The sequence below is a fragment of the Cupressus sempervirens genome, chromosome 6 (assembly GCF_028749045.1).
Source record: "Cupressus sempervirens isolate cs-2001-9-10 chromosome 6, ASM2874904v1, whole genome shotgun sequence".
NCBI classification, from domain to species: Eukaryota; Viridiplantae; Streptophyta; class Pinopsida; order Cupressales; family Cupressaceae; genus Cupressus; species Cupressus sempervirens.
This window is the reverse complement of record NC_143123.1, coordinates 293,152,653-293,172,432: the sequence shown is the minus strand read 5'-3', so window position 1 is coordinate 293,172,432 and position 19,780 is coordinate 293,152,653. Positions and strand designations below refer to the sequence as shown.

Here is a 19,780-nt window from a genome sequence, read left to right as displayed (position 1 = left end):
AAGTTTAACTTAAGAATAAAATGTGTAACAATTTAATAGTTACATTCGGATGGAGAGTCGTTTTGGAAATTTGACGTGTTGGACGCAATCAAACAATTCCTCGATATTCAAGAATTCCTTGGGGGGGGTGGATTGCATCATACTAGCAGCTTTTGTATTGTTTGGTGATCATACTCTCTTGATACTTGAAAATTTGGATTTTCCAAAGAAAGTTGTAATTGTGGAACAACATGACGTGGTACAAGTTCCTAGGCCTAAATGGGGCAAAAGCCAAGTGAAAAAAACAAGTACAGAGGCTTCTTGCTGTTGAGAAACTTCCCCTGAGATCATATCCTTGAACGAAAGAAACTCTATATCCGTGACAGATCTGGAGTGCCCTCTATAACAGTGAATGGGAGTTTGGAAGGTGGTAATTCTCAATTATTATTGAATAAAAGTGTAAAGATGAGAGAGGCGTCACCTGAGCCATTGGCACCAACGAGGATTTGCCTAGATCCCTTGGGAAGATCCAGACTGAAATTAGTAATAAACCAAGGTTGCCCCTGCCCGCTGTAAGAGAAATTCAATCCTCTTACTTGTATGCTTTGCCACCGCTGCTGCTCCTCCTCCATTCTTTTCTCCATTCAGAATAAGATGTGAAACTGAAAATGGCACGTAGCCTCCTCTGACCGTTTTAAAGCTTCTCACACCATCCCTGCTGTAAATGCTCCCCACCATTCTCGCTTACTATGCCCCATCCACATCCGATCTACCCTGCTTGACTACACGTTCTGCAGAGGTTGAATGTGAACAGCTGGCGGACTATTGTTATTTGAAAGTTTAAACTGCAATGAAAGTTTTGAAGACATTCACGAGATAGTAGGGGAGAGGACCCAATAGTTGAGCAGGGTTCAATAGTCGATCACTCTATTGTGAACACTTTTACAGAAGAGGAAGATGATTCCGACTGGCAAAGTTTTAATGACACAAGAAAACCATGATACTTTTCAAGACTCTCTTTTGCGGCTGTCTAGGGTTCCGGGAAACCATCTAGAGTCTGAAAAACAACATTTCATGGACAAGGATAATCTTGTTCTTACTATCATTAAAGCATTAGAGGAGTGTAAAAGATCTAGGGCCACAAAAGAAGCCAAGAACACTTTTCCGGCCAATCCTTGGTTTGATGAGGAGTGCAAAATGGCAAAAAGGAATTGGAAAAAGAACATGAACAAAGAAAGTAGAAAAGAGTATAATCAACTGATTAAAAAGAAGAAAGAAGAGTATGTGAACAAGAGAAGAATAGAGTTGATTAATCTTGGTAAAAACAACCCCAGAAAATTTTGGAAAGAGCTTCAACAGAGAAAAACTCAGATAGTGAATAACATAACAGGAACCAAATGGCTGGAATATGCCAAGACTCTCTACGAATGTGATCTAAGAGAGCATAGTACCATGGAAACAGAGACTACAGGGGAGTTATTCAGTGAAAATGATATTATTCAAGGCATCAGGAGGTTAGTTGTTGGTAAAGCGCAAGATATAGATGGGCTACAAACGGAATACTTAAAATGGGGTGCTGAAATCCTCACACCACACATCACTAAGATTTTCAACAGTGTCAATAGAGAGGGTTTCCCTGTAAAATGGACTACAAGTGTGGTGATCCCACTCCACAAAAGTGGAGATATAAACAATCCTTCTAATTACCGAACCATCATGATCAATCCACTATTTGGCAAGTTATTTGGTAGTTTGGTAGAACAAAAAATCAGCAACTGGGCTGAAACAGAAGGCAAACGTGCAAAAGGGCAAGCAGGCTTTAGACTAAAACACTCTACTATAGATCACGGCATCACTCTCAGGCATTTGATTGAGAAAGTTTGGGACACTCCGGGGAACGAGGCTTTTTGTTGTTTCGTGGACTTTAAAAAAGCTTTCGACACAGTGCCACGTAATAAACTATGGGATAGAATGGTAGAGCTGGATGTCCCTAAAGAACTTAGGTCAGCGGTTTACAGATTATATGAGCAAGTCAAAGCTAAAATCAGAACGACAGAAGGGATATCAGAAGATTTTGACAGCAACATCGGGGTTAAGCAAGGGTGTTCGTTTTCTCCAACACTATTCGGGCTTTATATTGACAAGTTAGAAGAGTGGATAAACAAGACCAATGGTGAGGGGGTGCAGCTGGCCCACTTCGTGATAAGATTGCTCTTATATGAAGATGATCTCATAATTCTTGCTAGAACAGCTAAAGGTTTGAAAGAGCACTTGAAAGCACTAGAATTTTTTTGCCATGATGTAGAAATGCAAGTTAACACTAGCAAAACCAAAATTATGATATTCTCACTAAAGAAGAATAGGGGCATACAAGACAAATTTCTGTTTGAAAATAGCCCCCTTGAGATTGTGGAAGAGTACAAATACTTGGGCATCGATTTTCATAACAAACTCAACTGGGATACTTGTAGATCGAAAAGGATCCAAGGGGGTTGGAAGGCGTTATACTCTTTACAAAACAAATGCAGGAACGCAGAATTATGGGATTGGACGACCATGAAAACTCTGTTTGGTTTGCTGGTCACTCCGGTTATTCTATACGGATGTGAAGTGTGGGGCGGTAGTATGTCCAAACAGAAATGGCGGCAAGTAGAAAGAATTCAAAAACACTTTATCACATGCAATCTTAAAGTCAAGACCACAGTTCCGTATGAAATCCTTTTGGCGGAGGTGGGTTACTTTCCATTAGAAGCCTTCGCATTGATCCGAATGCTAAGCTATTTAAAGAAAACCCAAGGTCTAGAAACACATCGTTGGCCCAAGTTGGTAATAGAAGAAAAACTTGTGAGGCGGAAAAACACATGGATGAAACAAAATGACAAATGGATGCAAAAATGGGATATCAACATCCAAGCTTGCCCGGATAACATTAAAGAAATTAAAAAGTTTGTTAATGAAAAATTTCGCAATATTCTGTGGACAAGACACATAGGGAGGAAAAAATCTTATTACATTAAAGAATTTAATCCCACTTCTAGTCATGATGAAAAGGCCTATATAAGGGCACCTATTAACTGGAAAGCAAAAATGTTGATGGCACAAATTAGAACTAGTTCACATCAGCTGCGATGTGAAACTAGTAGATGGCAAGTTCCAAAGGAAGAGTGGGCAGACAGAACATGTTTATTCTGCAATATGGGAACAGTGGAGACAGAGCAACACTTTGTCATGGAATGCTTGGCTTACAACGACATCAGATCTGATTATACAAAAATTCTGCAGAACAAGGACTTCAACTATTTATTTGAGGAAGATCAAGTGAAGAGAACAGCGGAGTTGATTATCAAAATTCAGAGAAGAAGAGACAAGTTAACCAAAACTTTGCAACTGACTAGTTTGGCTCCTGACTCGAGAGGGCGATTGCATGGGTCCCATAGACTACTTTAGTCTCGTGGACGTCATTAAAATCTATCATATCATATCATATCATATCAATCTTCCAACATATTTTAACTATATATTGTAATTAATTGATCTATTTGTAAATATAAAAAATTCTAAATGTTGATAAAAAATATACCAATATTTGAACACATGAAAAATTATAAATGTTATAGAAAAAATAAATAAATGAATTCATTAATGAGTGAAATAAATAACTTTTTGTTTCAAACAAAATATCATAGCTATCTAATATGTGTGTGTCACTTAAAACATAATATGCTCACTTAAATAAACATTGATATCTTAGTGTAGACATACTATTCTTATGTGTACAACTATTGGGGTAGCAATGTATATGCATAAAGTAAACCATATCAGTAATATGTATCATCACAAATATAAAAGGTGAATACCAATAAATGTCTTGTATTTTCTTATGAAATGTGTGAGATTGTGAGAAAAAATTAGTGTTCAACTAATGGTCCCTTTGTGTTGGATATATGTTGTATTTTATATAATAATGTGTTATTTTTATAACAAAAAATAATTTTTTTGTGTTAAAGTATGTGTCTTTTTGTGTTATTTATAAAAGTTATATATAACAAATATTTATGATTAATAATAACTATTTGGTCCATTTAAGTTGCATATATGTTACATTTCATATAGTTATACAATATTCTATTAACAACAAGTGATAATTTTAAATTCAATTAGTAGAGATTTTTATATTAAGCTCTGGTCGAATGTTCAAAAAGTCATTTTTTAGACACATTTCACTAGGTGCACTATTTTAACGAGTTGTGTGATGAGTCACACCTTCAAACCTTAGTTGTAGGTAGTTTAATGTCCATTTTACATTTCAAAAAAAAAAATGAAGGTCTTACGACATCCCATGTAGCGGCTACATGTTGACAAAGTTAGCTATCACGACTACTAGTTCCTCTCCCCTAGTTTACCAGATGAAAGTTGTATTGCTTGAAATGAAAGTTTTATACAACCATTCACAATTTATATTTCTATTTCTGGCTGATCTTTTAGAGACTAGTGCCTTAAGTACAAGTGCAAGGGTTAAGCTGATAGTAAAATATATATCAAGATATACTAACCAATTTTTATTCCTTCTACCATCTATTGTTTTTTAATGCACTATTCCAAGTTTCTATGTGTATATCTATTTCCAAGTTTCTATGTGTATATCTATTTGTATTTCAATCTCTATTTAACATTATTAAATTTATTCATATAGAATAAGTTTAATTAATTCATAAAAAATAAAAAATAATTATCGATTAATATACTATTACAAATATGGATATATTGATTTTTTTTTTCTTTTAATTTACAAACTTAAATATAATAATTGATGTTCTAACATGTAATCATAATTAATAATAATTTGTAAATTTCTATATAACTTTAATTGAACTTTGACCCTTGTTTAATGAAACTCTTCCCTTTTTTGAATTATATCCCTATTCATGAATCATTATCCATATTAAATCCTACTCCAAATAAAACCATGATGCTAATCTTATTAAACCCTAACTTTTTACATTGAATTGTAATCCTAACATAACTATAATTTAACTTAATCCTAAACCTAATAATTATCTAAACAAATACAATTTATCATATCTACATATGTCTACATGCTTCTTTCATTTTAGATATTAGAGGATATAATTCATTATGCAACTCTAATCTATATTTGAACTTGAATAAATACCTAAGTTTTCTAATACTTAATTTTGATAGATGGTGTGATAGGATTGCTTCTAGTAGCCCTTACCTTCATTAAGGGCCTCTTAGGCTTCACTCCTAGCCTATTAGGGTTCCCCCTTGTCACTCTATTCTCATAGGATTGTTTATTTATCCCATACACCTCCATATCCAATTACACCAATGAATTCTCTACTTGCATGTTCCAATGAGTCACTTCAACAAGCCTTCCAAACTCCCATTTGGTGGAAATACATTAGGGAAAGTAAACTCTGAGAGGGGGGGTGAATCAGTCCTTCAAAACTTTAACCATAAATTCATTTACCACACATCCATCTCACAATTTGCATCTAAACTGAAATAGCTAGCTAAACATATTCATCCATAGCAAGAAAGCAAATAGCATTACACACATGTATGGCACAAGATATTTGGTTACTCAGAAACCCTCCAATAAGAAGGTAAAACTGGGGTGGGGATGACACCCACAAATCTCCACTACTGCAGTAATAAAGTGTATTCAATGAAGGCTACAATGTTTGATCATAAACTATGATCTACCTTGTGAATGATTTGCCCTATTAAAGACTTACAAGATTGTTAGATCTTACCCTATTAGAAGTGTGCATGATTAAAGGACTTTAACTTACAATGAAGTAAGCACCCTGTTAAAGGATTTACAATAGCTTATTAGGACTACTCTATTAAGAGATTTAACTAATTCACATGCTAGAATGTATTAGCAATGATCTTGCAGTTAGCACTTTGTTGCTAGATAACAAATCACCTCTTTCCTGATGTGTACTTGATCCTCTCTGATCAGATGTACCACTTATGTCCTCTAACTTTTTTCCTATGTTCTCGTCTAACTGATTATGCAATGTATCTCAATTCACAACTCCTTAGCCACCATGAATGCTCTTTTTGCACATGCAAACTTCTCTTTCCTCACATTCCACTCATAATATTTTAGGGTTTGTCCTCCTTAAGAAGACCTGGGTGACTTAGGGTTAGGTATGAATCAATGATTGTGATTCACCCATTTTGTCGCTTAAAACATCCCTTTAATTGATTGGTTGCATGTACTGCATAGGGATTTGTAGTATAGATTCGTCCTTATCATCTTAGAATCGTAAAAAATCCTTAAGTCGGCTCAAAAATGGTTTATATAAAAGTTTGTGCCATTACAAACAACTATTTCCAAAACTATTTACTCAGCACTTGAATTGTTTGATGCTCGACATCCATTTTATCTTCAATGTTGTAACTTGGCATCTGAATGACTCGGCATCCATTGATCACTTAGTATTTGAATGACTCGGCATCTACTATCTACTTGACACTTGAGTGAGTCGGCACATACTGTATATCTAACAACTTATGCTCGACATACACTACTTGTTCAACATGAACTAAGAAAATGACTTAGGTGTGCTGTCACTCCTATGTCAAAACCAATATGAGATTAACAATCTTCCCCTTTGACGTGAGTGGCAAAAACACTTGGTCATGCATGAATAACCTTAGCCCTTAAGCATGACTCAAATAATACCCACATAGTACTTGTCTTTCATACAAAATTTCAAATTTTTAATTTTTTGCAAAACACTTATGACTTGATAATCATACCTCAAAAATTCTATAACTCCCCTCGAGTTGATTGTTCTATTTTGATTTTGAAACTGAATACTCATGCTAAGTAGATCACTTTATTTTTGGTTATGTATTGTAGTCTCCATGTCATGTTTGGTCTCCCCCAAAACTTATTCTTTCCTTTCATGCATTCTCCTCCTTTCTCCATTCTCTCCCATTTGTTCATTCTCCCCCTTTTGACACTTATGTCATGGGTTGTACACAAATTGTGTGTTTACCCAAGAAAGATTTATGGACCTCCATCATTATTTTCAGTAAAGCATCCCAGTTGTCACATGCTACCTCCAGAGATTTTATATGTATGTCTAACTCAGCAACAAGGGTGACTAATCCTTCATGTGCAAAAAGATGGGGATCTTTCTTCAATAATGTCTATGCATAGGCTAGTTCCCTGTGTAACACCTCCATATTGAGGGGTTAACATGGATTGGATGCAAATCAATGTAGCCCTAATATTTGCATCTTGAGCTTGCAATGTTGCTAACTAACCTTGTGTTGATAATAAATTATTGAAATGAGACAGACCTTGACCAGGAGATTGTTGTAGAATGTTACTTGTTTTCTTCAAATCTCCCTCCAGATGGCCAATGTGTCTTTGCACTTCTTGTGTGAACAAGGGAACATCACACAACTTAGTGTAAAGAGAAAATATTCTCCAACATCTTCTTTACACCCTCAATCTTGGTTGCTAACTCAACCTAGTGTAGTGCAATGGCACTAGATATTTGTTTGTCCACATTTTTAAAAAATTTCTTCTCAGACCATTCTAGTAATTTGACATTGGAATCTAGGATCATTAATCTTTTTCACAATATTTTCCAATGGCTCAATGATTAGCTTGGCTTCATTAGGTACAGGGAGGTTGAATGCATCAAGAAATATGTTCTCGATGTCATGAAATGCTTGTTTCTACCTATGCTCCCTTCTGAGCAGTTCTTGGTGTTTCTTCCTTGCCATAGCATCTTGAAATATGCTCATCTGCTCTACTATGATTGTTGTAAGATCATACTTTGGCAACTCAATCACCTCATCCAAGTTGATGTCACCTCATCAAACTTAGATGTGTTAGGACTTTGCCTTGATGCTTGCAATGGTGTAGCTTTAGTGCGCAGCTTGTGAAGTGCTTAACAAGGAGTAGGAGTAGTAGTGTTTGGTAAGGTAACCAGTGTTTGAATAGCTATCACTTCCTCTAGCTTCATAGTCAAGTCTGAATCTTCAGTCCTATCCTTCTCCTTGACTATAGTTTCTGCTCCGCTTTGTGCTTGTGGTGTAGGTGCAGGACTGGCTTCCTGACCTGTTTGGACTAGTGTCCTTTCTTTCTCAATTATTATAATTGCTAGTATTGAAACATTTTGTACCTTTGTGCTAACATGTGAGGAGATTGTGCCCTTCCTTTGATATACTACAATAGACATTGTAGGTTGCACCTCTGTAGATTGAGAGGGGGCAATGGATAATGCTTGTGTTTTCTCCCCTGCAGATGCCAATTCTGCCTTCTCAATCTCATCCACACTCACCAATATAGGATGACTTCATAATTGTGCCTTGGTGGTGGAATTAGTCAGTATCTTCTACATTTCATCCTCTGTTAGGGGATTGATGTTCTAAACATTATTGTCAGAGACATCCTTAATCTTTACTATATTTTCTTGAGGACTAACACTTGGCATGGGTACTTCTAGTATATTATATTCTTGTTGTTTCTCTTCCTCAATTGTTGCCTTTGTAGTGCCTTCCCCATGTACTTCTATTACAAATTCTTCATTTGTTACTTCAACTACCTTTTCTTCTTTTTTCACCTACTTCCTTAGGTGCCTGCTCAATAGCCTTTTGTGTTGTCAGCCCATAGATTACTTTCCATATTTGTGTGCTTTGTTGAAAAATAGCTTCAATCTTGTTCTATAAAATGTTAAAAGCTCGGTACTTTGGAGAAAATTTTCCCTTATACTTGTTAATAGCTTTTGCCATCTCAGATTTGTCCAAGTCTAGCATCACTCTTGCAAGTGTAGTCTCTTTAATGTTTCTCTCTATTGTGAGACTATATTTCCACCTTTGCTCAACTTTATCATATAGACTCTTGGGTAAAGAGTTGGCAATCTCAATTGGAATCATCTTAAAAGTTTCCATCATGGCATATATAGACTCTTCTATTTTATCCATATCTAACTTCCCAAGTTTATCAAACTCAACAAGTGTAAATCCACTTAAGTCAACATTATTCTTGATATTTTCAAACAATTTGTCCAAATCAGAAGAGGGACTATGACTTACCACTTTGAATTGGTTGTTATCATCTGACTCGATCCTCTCCTCATTTGATTTACCTGGGGCAATATACTTCATTCTTTGCTTCTGCTCAGGTTCATCTTCTTTTGTAGTTGTACTAGCTCTCTTGCCTTTAGGCTTCTAAACTTATTGAGTCTTCTTGGTAGTAGCTCTTGTGCTAGCCCTAGTAACAAGAACTGTAGGCTTTTGTTATGAAGGTTTCACAACCTTTTTAGGTTTTCTTGTTTTTGGCTTCTCTGTTTTCCTCTTCTTCTCTTCTATGGCAATAGGTGCTTCATTGGCTTCTTCTCCCTCGGCACCTTCATCAATTTTTGCTTCTTCTTCTCCTTGTTCCTCACCTTGACCTTTTGTAAGATCAAGTGGTGCTTGGGCAAGTGTATCATCATCATCTTCATCCTCTTCATCTTCTTCTTCCCCTTCACTAAATCGTTCCTTGAGTTTCTTCACAAGCTTATTCTTTTTCCTCATCATAGAAGTTGTCTTCAAATCCATTATTATCTTTGACTTTTCTACATCATAGTTTCCAAAAGTAGTAGCATCCTTATCTTCTTCCTCTGCCAGTAAAGTAGTGATGGTTGCAAATGCCTCATCAACATTAATCTTATCAAGCAATGGCATGAGCCATCTCACCCTTGGAACAACAACTTGTATATATGTGAAATCAACATTAACTAGAAAACAAACATCATTAAAATGTTTCTCTACTAGTGATACTGGAATCCTCTGTCTTTGTTTCATTGACTTTTTAAAGTCTTCAAAGTAGCTAGTCATTACATACTCAAAATTATCTCCAAGTTGTTCTATAAATTCACCAATTTGCACTACAACTGAATTGTTGGTCTTCCAAGCTATTTTCCCAAATGCGAGAAAAGTGTTCTGCACATAGAAAAATATGCAAACAAGTATTGAACCAAATTTGAATTGTGCACTTTTTGTTATCCTTATGGCTCCCAAGTTTTCAGATAATTGTTGGAGTTGTAACTCAGCAAGGTCATAAGAATGGTCTTTCTTCACTATCTTGTAACCCAAATCCATAGCCATACATGAAACATTGTTTAACATGTTGGACTGAAAGAAATTATGTGCAATAACTCACTACAAATGCAATTAGGGGATTAGTAATTGTATCTATGGTCATCCCTCTTTTTTTCCATAGTGCCCTTGTATTCTTCTCAATTGCCTCTTTTGCATCACTCCTCATTGTCTTAGGTTTGTCTAGCGTTGGATACCCTATCACTCTGTGAATAATCCTCTTTGTGATTTTTATAGGGTCATCCTCCAAACATACATAATTGTCATGAATTCTACTAAGAACAATCTTTATCCATTCTGTCTTGAACATGTTTGGAAAATCTAGGGCATGGATTAACCATTTCCTCTCTATAACCTTGAATTCTTCTTTCAATACTCCATTCTCACATGATTTTCCATATAACTCTCTTATTTCCATGTCTCCAATGCTTCCAACCTTACAACTATAGCAACACCTTACATCTTGTATCATCAAAACTTATGGTGGTATCATAGATAATGCACTAGATGGATCTCCTTTATATGCAATGTCAAGAATTACCTAGAAATGTAGTTAGTTGATTTCATTACTTATTAATTAAACATTCAAAACTTCCTTTCCTTCCTTAACCATAGCAACAGAAGAGCTAGACACCATAGTGCCCTTGTATTCTTCTCAATTGCCTCTTTTGCATCACTCCTCATTGTCTTAGGTTTGTCTAGGGTTGGACACCCTGTCACTCTGTGAATAATCCTCTTTGTGATTTTTATAGGGTCATCCTCCAAACATACATAATTTTCATGAATTCTACTAAGAACAATCTTTATCCATTCTGTCTTGAACATGTTTGGAAAATCTAGGGCATGGATTAACCATTTCCTCCCTACAACCTTGAATTCTTCTTTCAATACTCCATTCTCACATGATTTTCCATATAACTCTCCTATTTCCATGTCTCCAATGCTTCCAACCTTACAACTATAGCAACACCTTACATCTTGTATCATCAAAACTTATGGTGGTATCATAGATAATGCACCAGATGGATCTCCTTTATATGCAATGTCAAGAATCACCTAGAAATGTAGTTAGTTGATTTCATTACTTATTAATTAAACATTCAAAACTTCCTTTCCTTCCTTAACCATAGCAAAAAAAGAGCTAGACACCATAACAACTAACTAGGGTTTGCAAAAATTCAAACAGTGTAGCTCGACACTCAATAAATACCTTGAAAAATCTAATGTCAAATGTCAAGTAGCAGTTGAATTCAGTTTGCAAACACTTGAATCCTTTTCTCAAATTCACCTTCGGCTCTTCTTTCTTTCTTCAATCTCGAATAAAAGCAAATGAGTCAAAAATTGACTATATGGCCCTTAAATCTTCGCAATTAATGTTCAGTGCTTACACAAATGTAATCTCGGCTCCAATAGCAATTTTGAATCACTCAACTTCCATGTAATTTGTACTATGACCGACAACCATCACAAACTCGGCCAACACTATCACCTTCGATAGCTCAACAACAACTAACTTTTCACTCAACAACCATAGTGAAACTTTTCATGCTCGACAACAACATGAAAAATTATAGATTTCTTCTAAGTTCTAACCAATATTTTGCATCTTACTTCATGCATATATGATCTTTTTCATAACTTAATCCTTGTAACTAATGTATAATTTATCTTTTAAATATTAGTCTCACACATACCTCTCAATTTCCTAGTTGGGAATGGTGTGATCACCTAGTCCATTGGACGAAGTGATCCCATCTGAACTTGATGTGCTACAATCTTCCTTTTTCTTCCATGTCTTGTTCATTTTCACTTTGACTTCTTCAACATCAACCTTTCCTTTTCCTTTATTGAATTCACTGCTAGGTGCTTTTGACCTTGTTAGACAATTTCTACTTATGTGACTAGTCTTCAAACAGCTAAAACAAGTAGTTTGACTCAACCATCTACTATAATCACTTCTGAAATGTGTTCTAATGTAATTTTCAACAACATGTCCATACTCTTGAAAATAGTGACAACTATACCTTGTATTGTAATCCCAATTGTAGGATCTTTCAGTATGGTTTACCTTGACTTGCTTGTTTGATAACCAATTGGGCTTTGATATGCACTCATATGTTCTATGTCCATACTTCTTATAGTTTTAGCAGTAACCTTCAAATCTTTGTGTACTTGATGTCCTATTCTTACATTTTGTGCCTAATGTCCTTGATTTTTCACATGTGACAGTTACCTATGAATTTCTTCTTAGGGTTTTGATTTGCATTGTTTCTCCTACAAGCATTTGCTGTATGACCTATCTTTCCACAATTATGACTAGTAGGTTTATAGTTCTTACCATTTTTTCTCCTTTGTTCACTACTTTTACATGATTCTCCTTCTTTACTGCTAGTGTAACCCAATCCATTAGTATCACTGTTAGATATAGGAGATCTCATCAATTGGTCAAAATACTTGATGGCTTCACTAGGTCTATTAAAAATTTCAACAAATTATTTTTCTCTTTTCAGATCATTTCTCAGTTGTTCATTCTACAACTTTAGTGTTGTGATTTCAATATCTTTTCTATTCAATTCATAAAATGGCAATCATCATTTGATTCAATGTTTCCAGTTGTATGTGAGCAATCCTATTTACCTCTAATATCTTCTCTTCCAATCTATTGGTCAATATCCTCTTGTCATCTTCAATCATGACTTTGTCCTCTTCAACTTTATTTTTTTGCATGGTCACCTCACATAGCAATACTCATTAGACTTCTTGTTCTATCTTAAGATTTCTGACCTCTTCAGTTAAGGCTCCATTATTTTCCATCATATTTGCAACTGCTACATCAAATTCACTTGTGTTTCCATCTACAAATAATTTAGTAGTGTTAATCTCTTGGTATTGTGTTTCATTCTCTTCAATAGCTATATATTTCCTTCTCTTAAATAAGTGCTTCAACTCATCTCTTTCTTCATTTAGCTAATGTAGGGCAAGCTAGATTTCAATCTTCTGATTATCAATAACTTTTTCCAACTTGCAAACTTCCATCTTCAAGATCTTTCCTCAAAGCCACAAAGCTTTCCTTTGCAGAGAACCAATGCTCTGATGCTAATTATTGGAAATATAATAGGGAAAGTAAACTCTAAGAGGGGGTGAATTAGTCCTTCAAAACTTTAACCACAAATTCATTCCCCACATATCCATCTCACAATTTGCATCTAAACTAAAATAGCTAGCTAAACATATTTATCCATAGCATGAAAGAAAATAACATTCAACACATGTATGACACAAGATATATGCTTACCGAGAAACCCTCTAATGAGAAGGTAAAACTAGGGTGGGGATGACACCCAAAAATCTCCATAGTACAGTAATAATGTGTATCTGGTGAAGGCTACAATGTTTGATCATAAACTATGATCTACCCTATGAAAGGTCCACCTTGTTAAAAGCTTACAAGATTTTTAGATCTTACCCTGTTAGAAGTGTGCATGATTAAAGGACTTTAACTTACAATGAAGTAAGCACCTTGTTAAAGGATTTACAACAACCTATTAGGACTACTCTGTTAAGAGATTTAACTAATTCACCTACTAGAATGTATCAGCAATGATTCTATGGTACTTTATTGCTAGTTAATAGATCACCACTTTCTTGGTGTTTACTTGATCCTCTTTGATCAGATGTCGCTTATGTCCTCTAATTTCTTTCCTATGTTCTCCTCTAGTTGATTATGCAATGTATCTCAATTCACAACTCCTTAGCCAACTTCTCTCTTCTCACATTCCACACTTAATATTCTAGGGTTTTTCCTCCTTAATAAGACCTAGGTGACTTAGGTTTAGGTATGAATCAACGATTGCAACTCACCCATTTTGCCGCTTAAAACATCCCTTCAATTGATTGGTTGCATGTACTACATAAGGATCTATAGTATAGATTCATCCTTATCATCTTAGAATCGTAAAAAAATCCTCAAGTCAGCTCAAAAATGGTTTACATAGAAGTTTGTGCCATTACAAACAACTATATCCAAAACTATTTACTTGGCTCTTGAAGTGTCTAATGCTCGACATCCACTGTATCTTCAATGTTGTAATGCGGCCTCTAAATGACTCGCCATCCATTGATCACTTGGAATCTACTGTCTTCTTAGCACTTGAGTAACTTAGCACATATTGTATATCTAACAACTTACACTCGACATACACTACTTGTTTGAGATGAACTAAGCAAATGACTTAAGTGTGTTGTCACTCATATGTCAAAACCAATATGAGATTAACACCATTTTCACCAAACTTGATCCTTCCAATTTCTACCTTGAGTGAGGGATTAATCCTAAGGGTTTTGGACCTCACCTATACCATTAGTCTCAAAATCCATAATCTTCTTTATCAATTTCACCAATTTAGGCCAAACTGGCCTAGAAAGTTATAATAGAATTAGGCCTCCAAAGTTATGTTTTGGGCTACAACCCCAAATTTTGATTAATAAAGTGGAAAACCAATCTTAAATATGGAAATCCTTTTGGAAAAACTAAAAGATTTTGTGGGTCTTAGATTCCCAATATGTTCGTAGACTCCCTTGTTATTTTTGTGCCTAAAAATAAGGGTTTCTAACATTGTCAAACAACATTCATTAGGGTCTAACAAAACATTAGGAAAATATAGTCTTGGGACATTCTCCTCTTTCACAAGGCTTCCTCACACATCCCTCCTCCTTCTCCAATACTTAAATTGAACGATCGAATGCATTTAGTTCACTCAAATCAACATGTTAGCTCTGCGATCACCTAGCCATGCACTAAAGGCTCGCCTAGGGCATCACTTTAAAATTAGTTGCCAAGATTTTCTAGGCCTCTCCTTTTCTATGTATATTTTACAAGGGATCCACTCCCATGTCCCCAAAAACCATGATGTTTACACGATGAGGATTCATGGAGGAGCCTTTTTCCCAAAAAATTACCAATGCAAAAATATCAAACAGTCTATGTACAAATGATTTCCTAACTATGCACAAATGAACTCTTAACAACTTGAAGTCTAAAATGAAAAGTACTATAACAACATGAGAAATAAGAAACCAACACAAAAATGAGTCTTTAAATCTATTAGTCTATACACTCAACTAAGGAACTCAAAAACTTTCAAAAGCTAAACTATATCTCATGGATCCACTTGCAAAACTCTACTTATTACAACTTCCAAACCTTGGGATGGGCTCACTTTGTGGTCTTATAAGTTCCTCAGAGGTTGTAGACAGTTAGAATAACCATCAACCTCTTTCTTGTGTTATGTAACTTTCCTATCAAAAAGTTGTCAAGTAACTTTTCAAAATTACTGACAACTTTGACAACTTGTTGCATTTTTGAGCAATTTTGATTTCCTTCATTTGGGAACTTCCAAATTTGTCCATTATGACTTATTTATGATTTCTAGGAATGTTTTAGCCTTTAGAACATCAATTCACATGATTTAGACCATTTTTACCTATTTGACAACTTTTCCACATTTGACATCTTTTCTCAACTTTTGCTAAATGACAAGGTATAGTCTCCAATCTATGACAAGGATGTAAAAAAATCATAGAGGACAACATAAATCAAAACCATATCTTTCTTAGGTTGTTATGGTATAATACCCACAACCCCTAACACCTAGAACACAAACAACCTAAAGCAAGAAAACCAAACCACCTAGAGTGGATTGAACCTAGTCAACCCCACCTAGGAACAAACTCAACCATGACTACGAAAGGTCCAAACTCAAACTCCTAACTTGGCTATAGTCAGTACATGCCAAAATCAAAACTAGAAATCAAAATAAGGAGTTTGACTAGGTGCCCCTACACCATACTTCCCCCAAACAAAAGAAGTTATTCCATCCTTGGATTAATAAGGTGGAATCAATACCCAACCTCTTGAAGTTTGTTTCTCTAATCCAAGTAGCATCAACATCATCCTTGCCAAGCCATTTGACAAGGTGTTCCATGTAGTCCTTCTTCCTAGTCTTCTTGTAAACCCTTGAATTTAGTATCTTATTTGTTGTCAAAGGTGGAGTAGGAGTTAAGTGTAGGTATGCTACATCTTGGGTGACCTCTTGAAGGTTCTGATCATCATCTTGAATAGGGCCTTTGTATTAAATCAGGTCTACAACATTGAAGATTGGTGACAACCCTATGTCTTCAAGTAGCTCAACCTTATAAGCATTGTTACCATATTTTGCAAGTATTTTGCAAGGACCCAATATTCTCATCTATAGCTTGTGTGGTACCCCCTTTTTCAACCTTTTTGTGCTCAGATGTACCATCACAATATCCCCTATGTGAAACTAAACATCCCTTTTTGATGCATCCACCTTTTTCTTCAGTTTGTCAACATTTTCAATTAGTGTCTTCCTTACATTTTCATGGATTGGGCAAAGAACTCCTCAACACAAACACTACATTGTGCTCCATCTTTCAACTCCCTTAACTCAAATACCCCTCTAAGATGAAAACCGTAAACTATTTCAAAAGGACTCTTACCAAAAAATCTATTCCTTGTGTCATTGTATGCATATTCAGCCTAGCCAATGAGTTGGTAGCATTCTTGACCATATTACTTTGTGAAACACCTCAACAAGTTGCCAAGACTCCTATTAATCACCTTTTTTTGTCTATCTATCTGTGGGTGATAGGAAAATCCAAAAGATAAGTTAGTTCCAAGCTTTTTCCACAATGTCTTCCAAAAGTGGCTCATGAGTTTGGTGTCCCTATCTAAAACAATGCTCATAGGTAGTCCATGGATCCTAACCACCTCTTTGAAAAATAAGTGAACAATTTGAGAAGCATCATGTATGCTCTTGCAAGGTACAAAATGGGCCATCTTACTAAATCAATCTACAATACATAAATACTATCCTAACCTTGCCTTTTCTTTGGCAAGCCAACTAAAAAATCCATACTTATGCACTCCCATGGTCTACTAGGAATTGGAAGGCATTGATAAGGACCAATATTGGTGGATGTGCCCTATGCTTTTTGACACACTATACAACTCTCACCATATTGTCTAATATCTCTAGTCATCCTAGGCCAAAAATATAATCTAGTGACTAACTCTAGAGTCTTATTGACTCCAAAATGACCACTAAGTGTTGCATTATTCTTTTCTTGGATCAAATTTTCCCTCATTGACCCTCTAGGAACACAAATTTGACTCCCTTTAAACAAAAAATTACTCCCTTTAAACAAAAAAATATTCTACAATGTATAATCAGAAAGCTCACCATGAAAATTGTTTTCAAACTCCTTGCATACTTTGTAGATTCGGGCAAAATCTTCATCATCGGCATATAGGTCCTTGAAGCTTTCAATGACTGTGATTTATAGTTGAATCTCTTGAACTGTGAGGAGTCTTCTACTCAATGCATTAGCTATTATAATAGCCCTGATAGCCACATTACTAGAATCACACTCCACTTGGAAAAGTTTCTAAAAAATAGGAACCACTAGTCTAGGCAGTTCTACTATCTTCTTTTTTAGCATTTCAAAACTCTTATCATCTTTTGGGGTCTAGTGAAACTTTGCATTCACTCTTCCTTTGATTGTATCTAACATAGGAGCACTCATGCCACTAAAATTCCTAATAAACTTTCTATAATATTGGGCCAAACCATGGAAGCTTCTTACATTTGATGAAGTCTCAGGAATAGGCCAACTTAGAATGACATCCACCTTGTCTTGATCCATTTTGAGGTTACCTTGAGACAAAACAAAGCCAAGATAAACTAGCTCCCATTTCATGAAGTCACACTTCTCCAAGTTTATCATTAGTTTTTCTTCATGCAATTTCTTAAAAACATTTGCAAATGCTTGACATGCTCCTCTTTAGTTTTGCTAAAAATTAATATGTCATCTAAATAGACAACAACAAACTTATTAATGTAATCTACCAATACCTCATTCATAAGCCTCATAAAAGTATATGGAGCATTATAAAAACCAAATGGAATTACAAATCATTCATACAAACCTTCTATAGTTTTGAAGGTTATTTTCCACTCATCCCCTTCATTTATTCTGATTTGGTGGTAGCCACATTTTAGGTATATCTTGGTGATTTTTTTCCCTAAATAGTTAATTAGGTGTTCAATTCTAGGTATTGGGAACCTATACCTAATGATGATGTTATCAATGGCTCTAGAATTAGTACAAATTCTCCAAGTTCCTCCTTCCTTGGGTGATAAAATAGTAGGGATTGCGCATGGTCTAGGATCTCTTGGATTTTCTTGGCAATTTCCTCATTTTGTTGAGGGGTCATCTTATAGGCAACTTTGTTGGGAAGGGTAGCTCCTAGAATAAAGTCTATTTTGTGGCTAACAAGTCTTTTAGGAGGTATGGTAGTAGGTTGTCCATCACTAACAATAGTTTTGTACTCTTTAAGAAATTCTTGTACTTCACTTGGTATCTCTATTTTCTTGGTAGCAGCTTCATCTTTAGGTTTCAAAAATAATGCAAACCCAACTCCATCTCCTTCTTCTAGGGTCTTTAAAGAATCCTTCTCACCGACCATGAGCGCACTTGGACTTGAGGTCTTCATCTATCCTTCTTCTATCAAGGACCGAATCTTGAAAGTCACACCATCCTTCTTGAATGAGTAGGCATTTTTGGCTCCATCATTTATGGCTTGGTTATCAAATTACCATGGCCTTCCAAGTAGAAGGTGGCATGCATCCATAGGAATAATGTCACATAACACTCTATCCTTGTATCTCCCTCTGGTGAACTACCCATGCTTTCTCTCCCACAAGAATATGTTGTTCTTTGTTGAGCCATGTGACCTCATATGGGTTAGCATGTGGGATTCTTTCTAGCTTCAACTTGCCAACTTCCTCTTCACTGATTGTGTTATCTATTGAGCTTGAGTCAATGATGACTCTACACACCTTCCCCGTGACTTTTCATTTGATTTTTAAGAGTGCCCTTCTCTGACTTGGTTCTTCTTTGTTTCGCTCCTTGATCAATGTTCTTCTTATCATCAAGTTTTCCCCTTCCTCTGATTCTAAAGGTATGTTAGGTTGCTTATGTTTTCTACTAGACTCTTCTTGCATATAATTAACTATTTTTTTACTCCCTTGGGAAGTTGAGCCTTTTTCAAGGCATCTATATGCAACGTGTCCTAACTAACTACAATGGTAGCACTTCATGATGGCAAATTAGGATCCTCTCCCCAGGTTGTTGCTTCTTCCTCTCCAACTAGTGTTAGAGCCTCTACCTTTGCTAAAACTTCCTCCTCCTAAACCTCCTTCTTGTTGTTTAGTCAACTTGTTGTCTCCTTGTGACCTAGAATCTAATCCTCTTCCACCATAGCCTCTTTGAACTCTACCATCTTTGCCTCTACCTCTGCCTCTAAAGTTTGGGTTTTCATTCTTCTTGTTTTTCTCTTCCACTTTCAAAGCAAGTTGGAAGCAATCATGGACTATTGTGGGAGTTCATAGGTGGATCTCTTCTTATGTGTTCCACTTCAAGCCTCCTAGATATCTAGCCACTTTGACAGTTTCATCTTCTTGTACTCTTGACCTCATAAAAAAATTCTAAAAATCTTCAGTGTAAGTTTCCACATCCATGTATTTTTCTTTTAAACTTTGTCTCTTCTTGTGTAATTGAATTTCATAGTCTTCTGGTAAGT

The 19,780-nt window shown here is 35.6% G+C and overlaps 1 protein-coding gene across 1 annotated transcript in view; it reads right to left on the bottom strand.

Annotated features, from left to right (window-relative positions):
• LOC149552367 (ABC transporter I family member 21-like) overlaps positions 1-930 on the bottom strand; it is a 154,013-nt gene extending 153,083 nt beyond the window's left edge. Inside the window, exon 1 of the mRNA XM_089787905.1 lies at positions 461-930. Within this exon, the coding sequence (XP_089644031.1) occupies positions 461-623 (163 nt within the window). The 5' untranslated portion in view covers positions 624-930. The remainder of the gene's footprint in view (positions 1-460) is intronic.
• Positions 931-19,780: the final 18,850 nt, after the last annotated feature.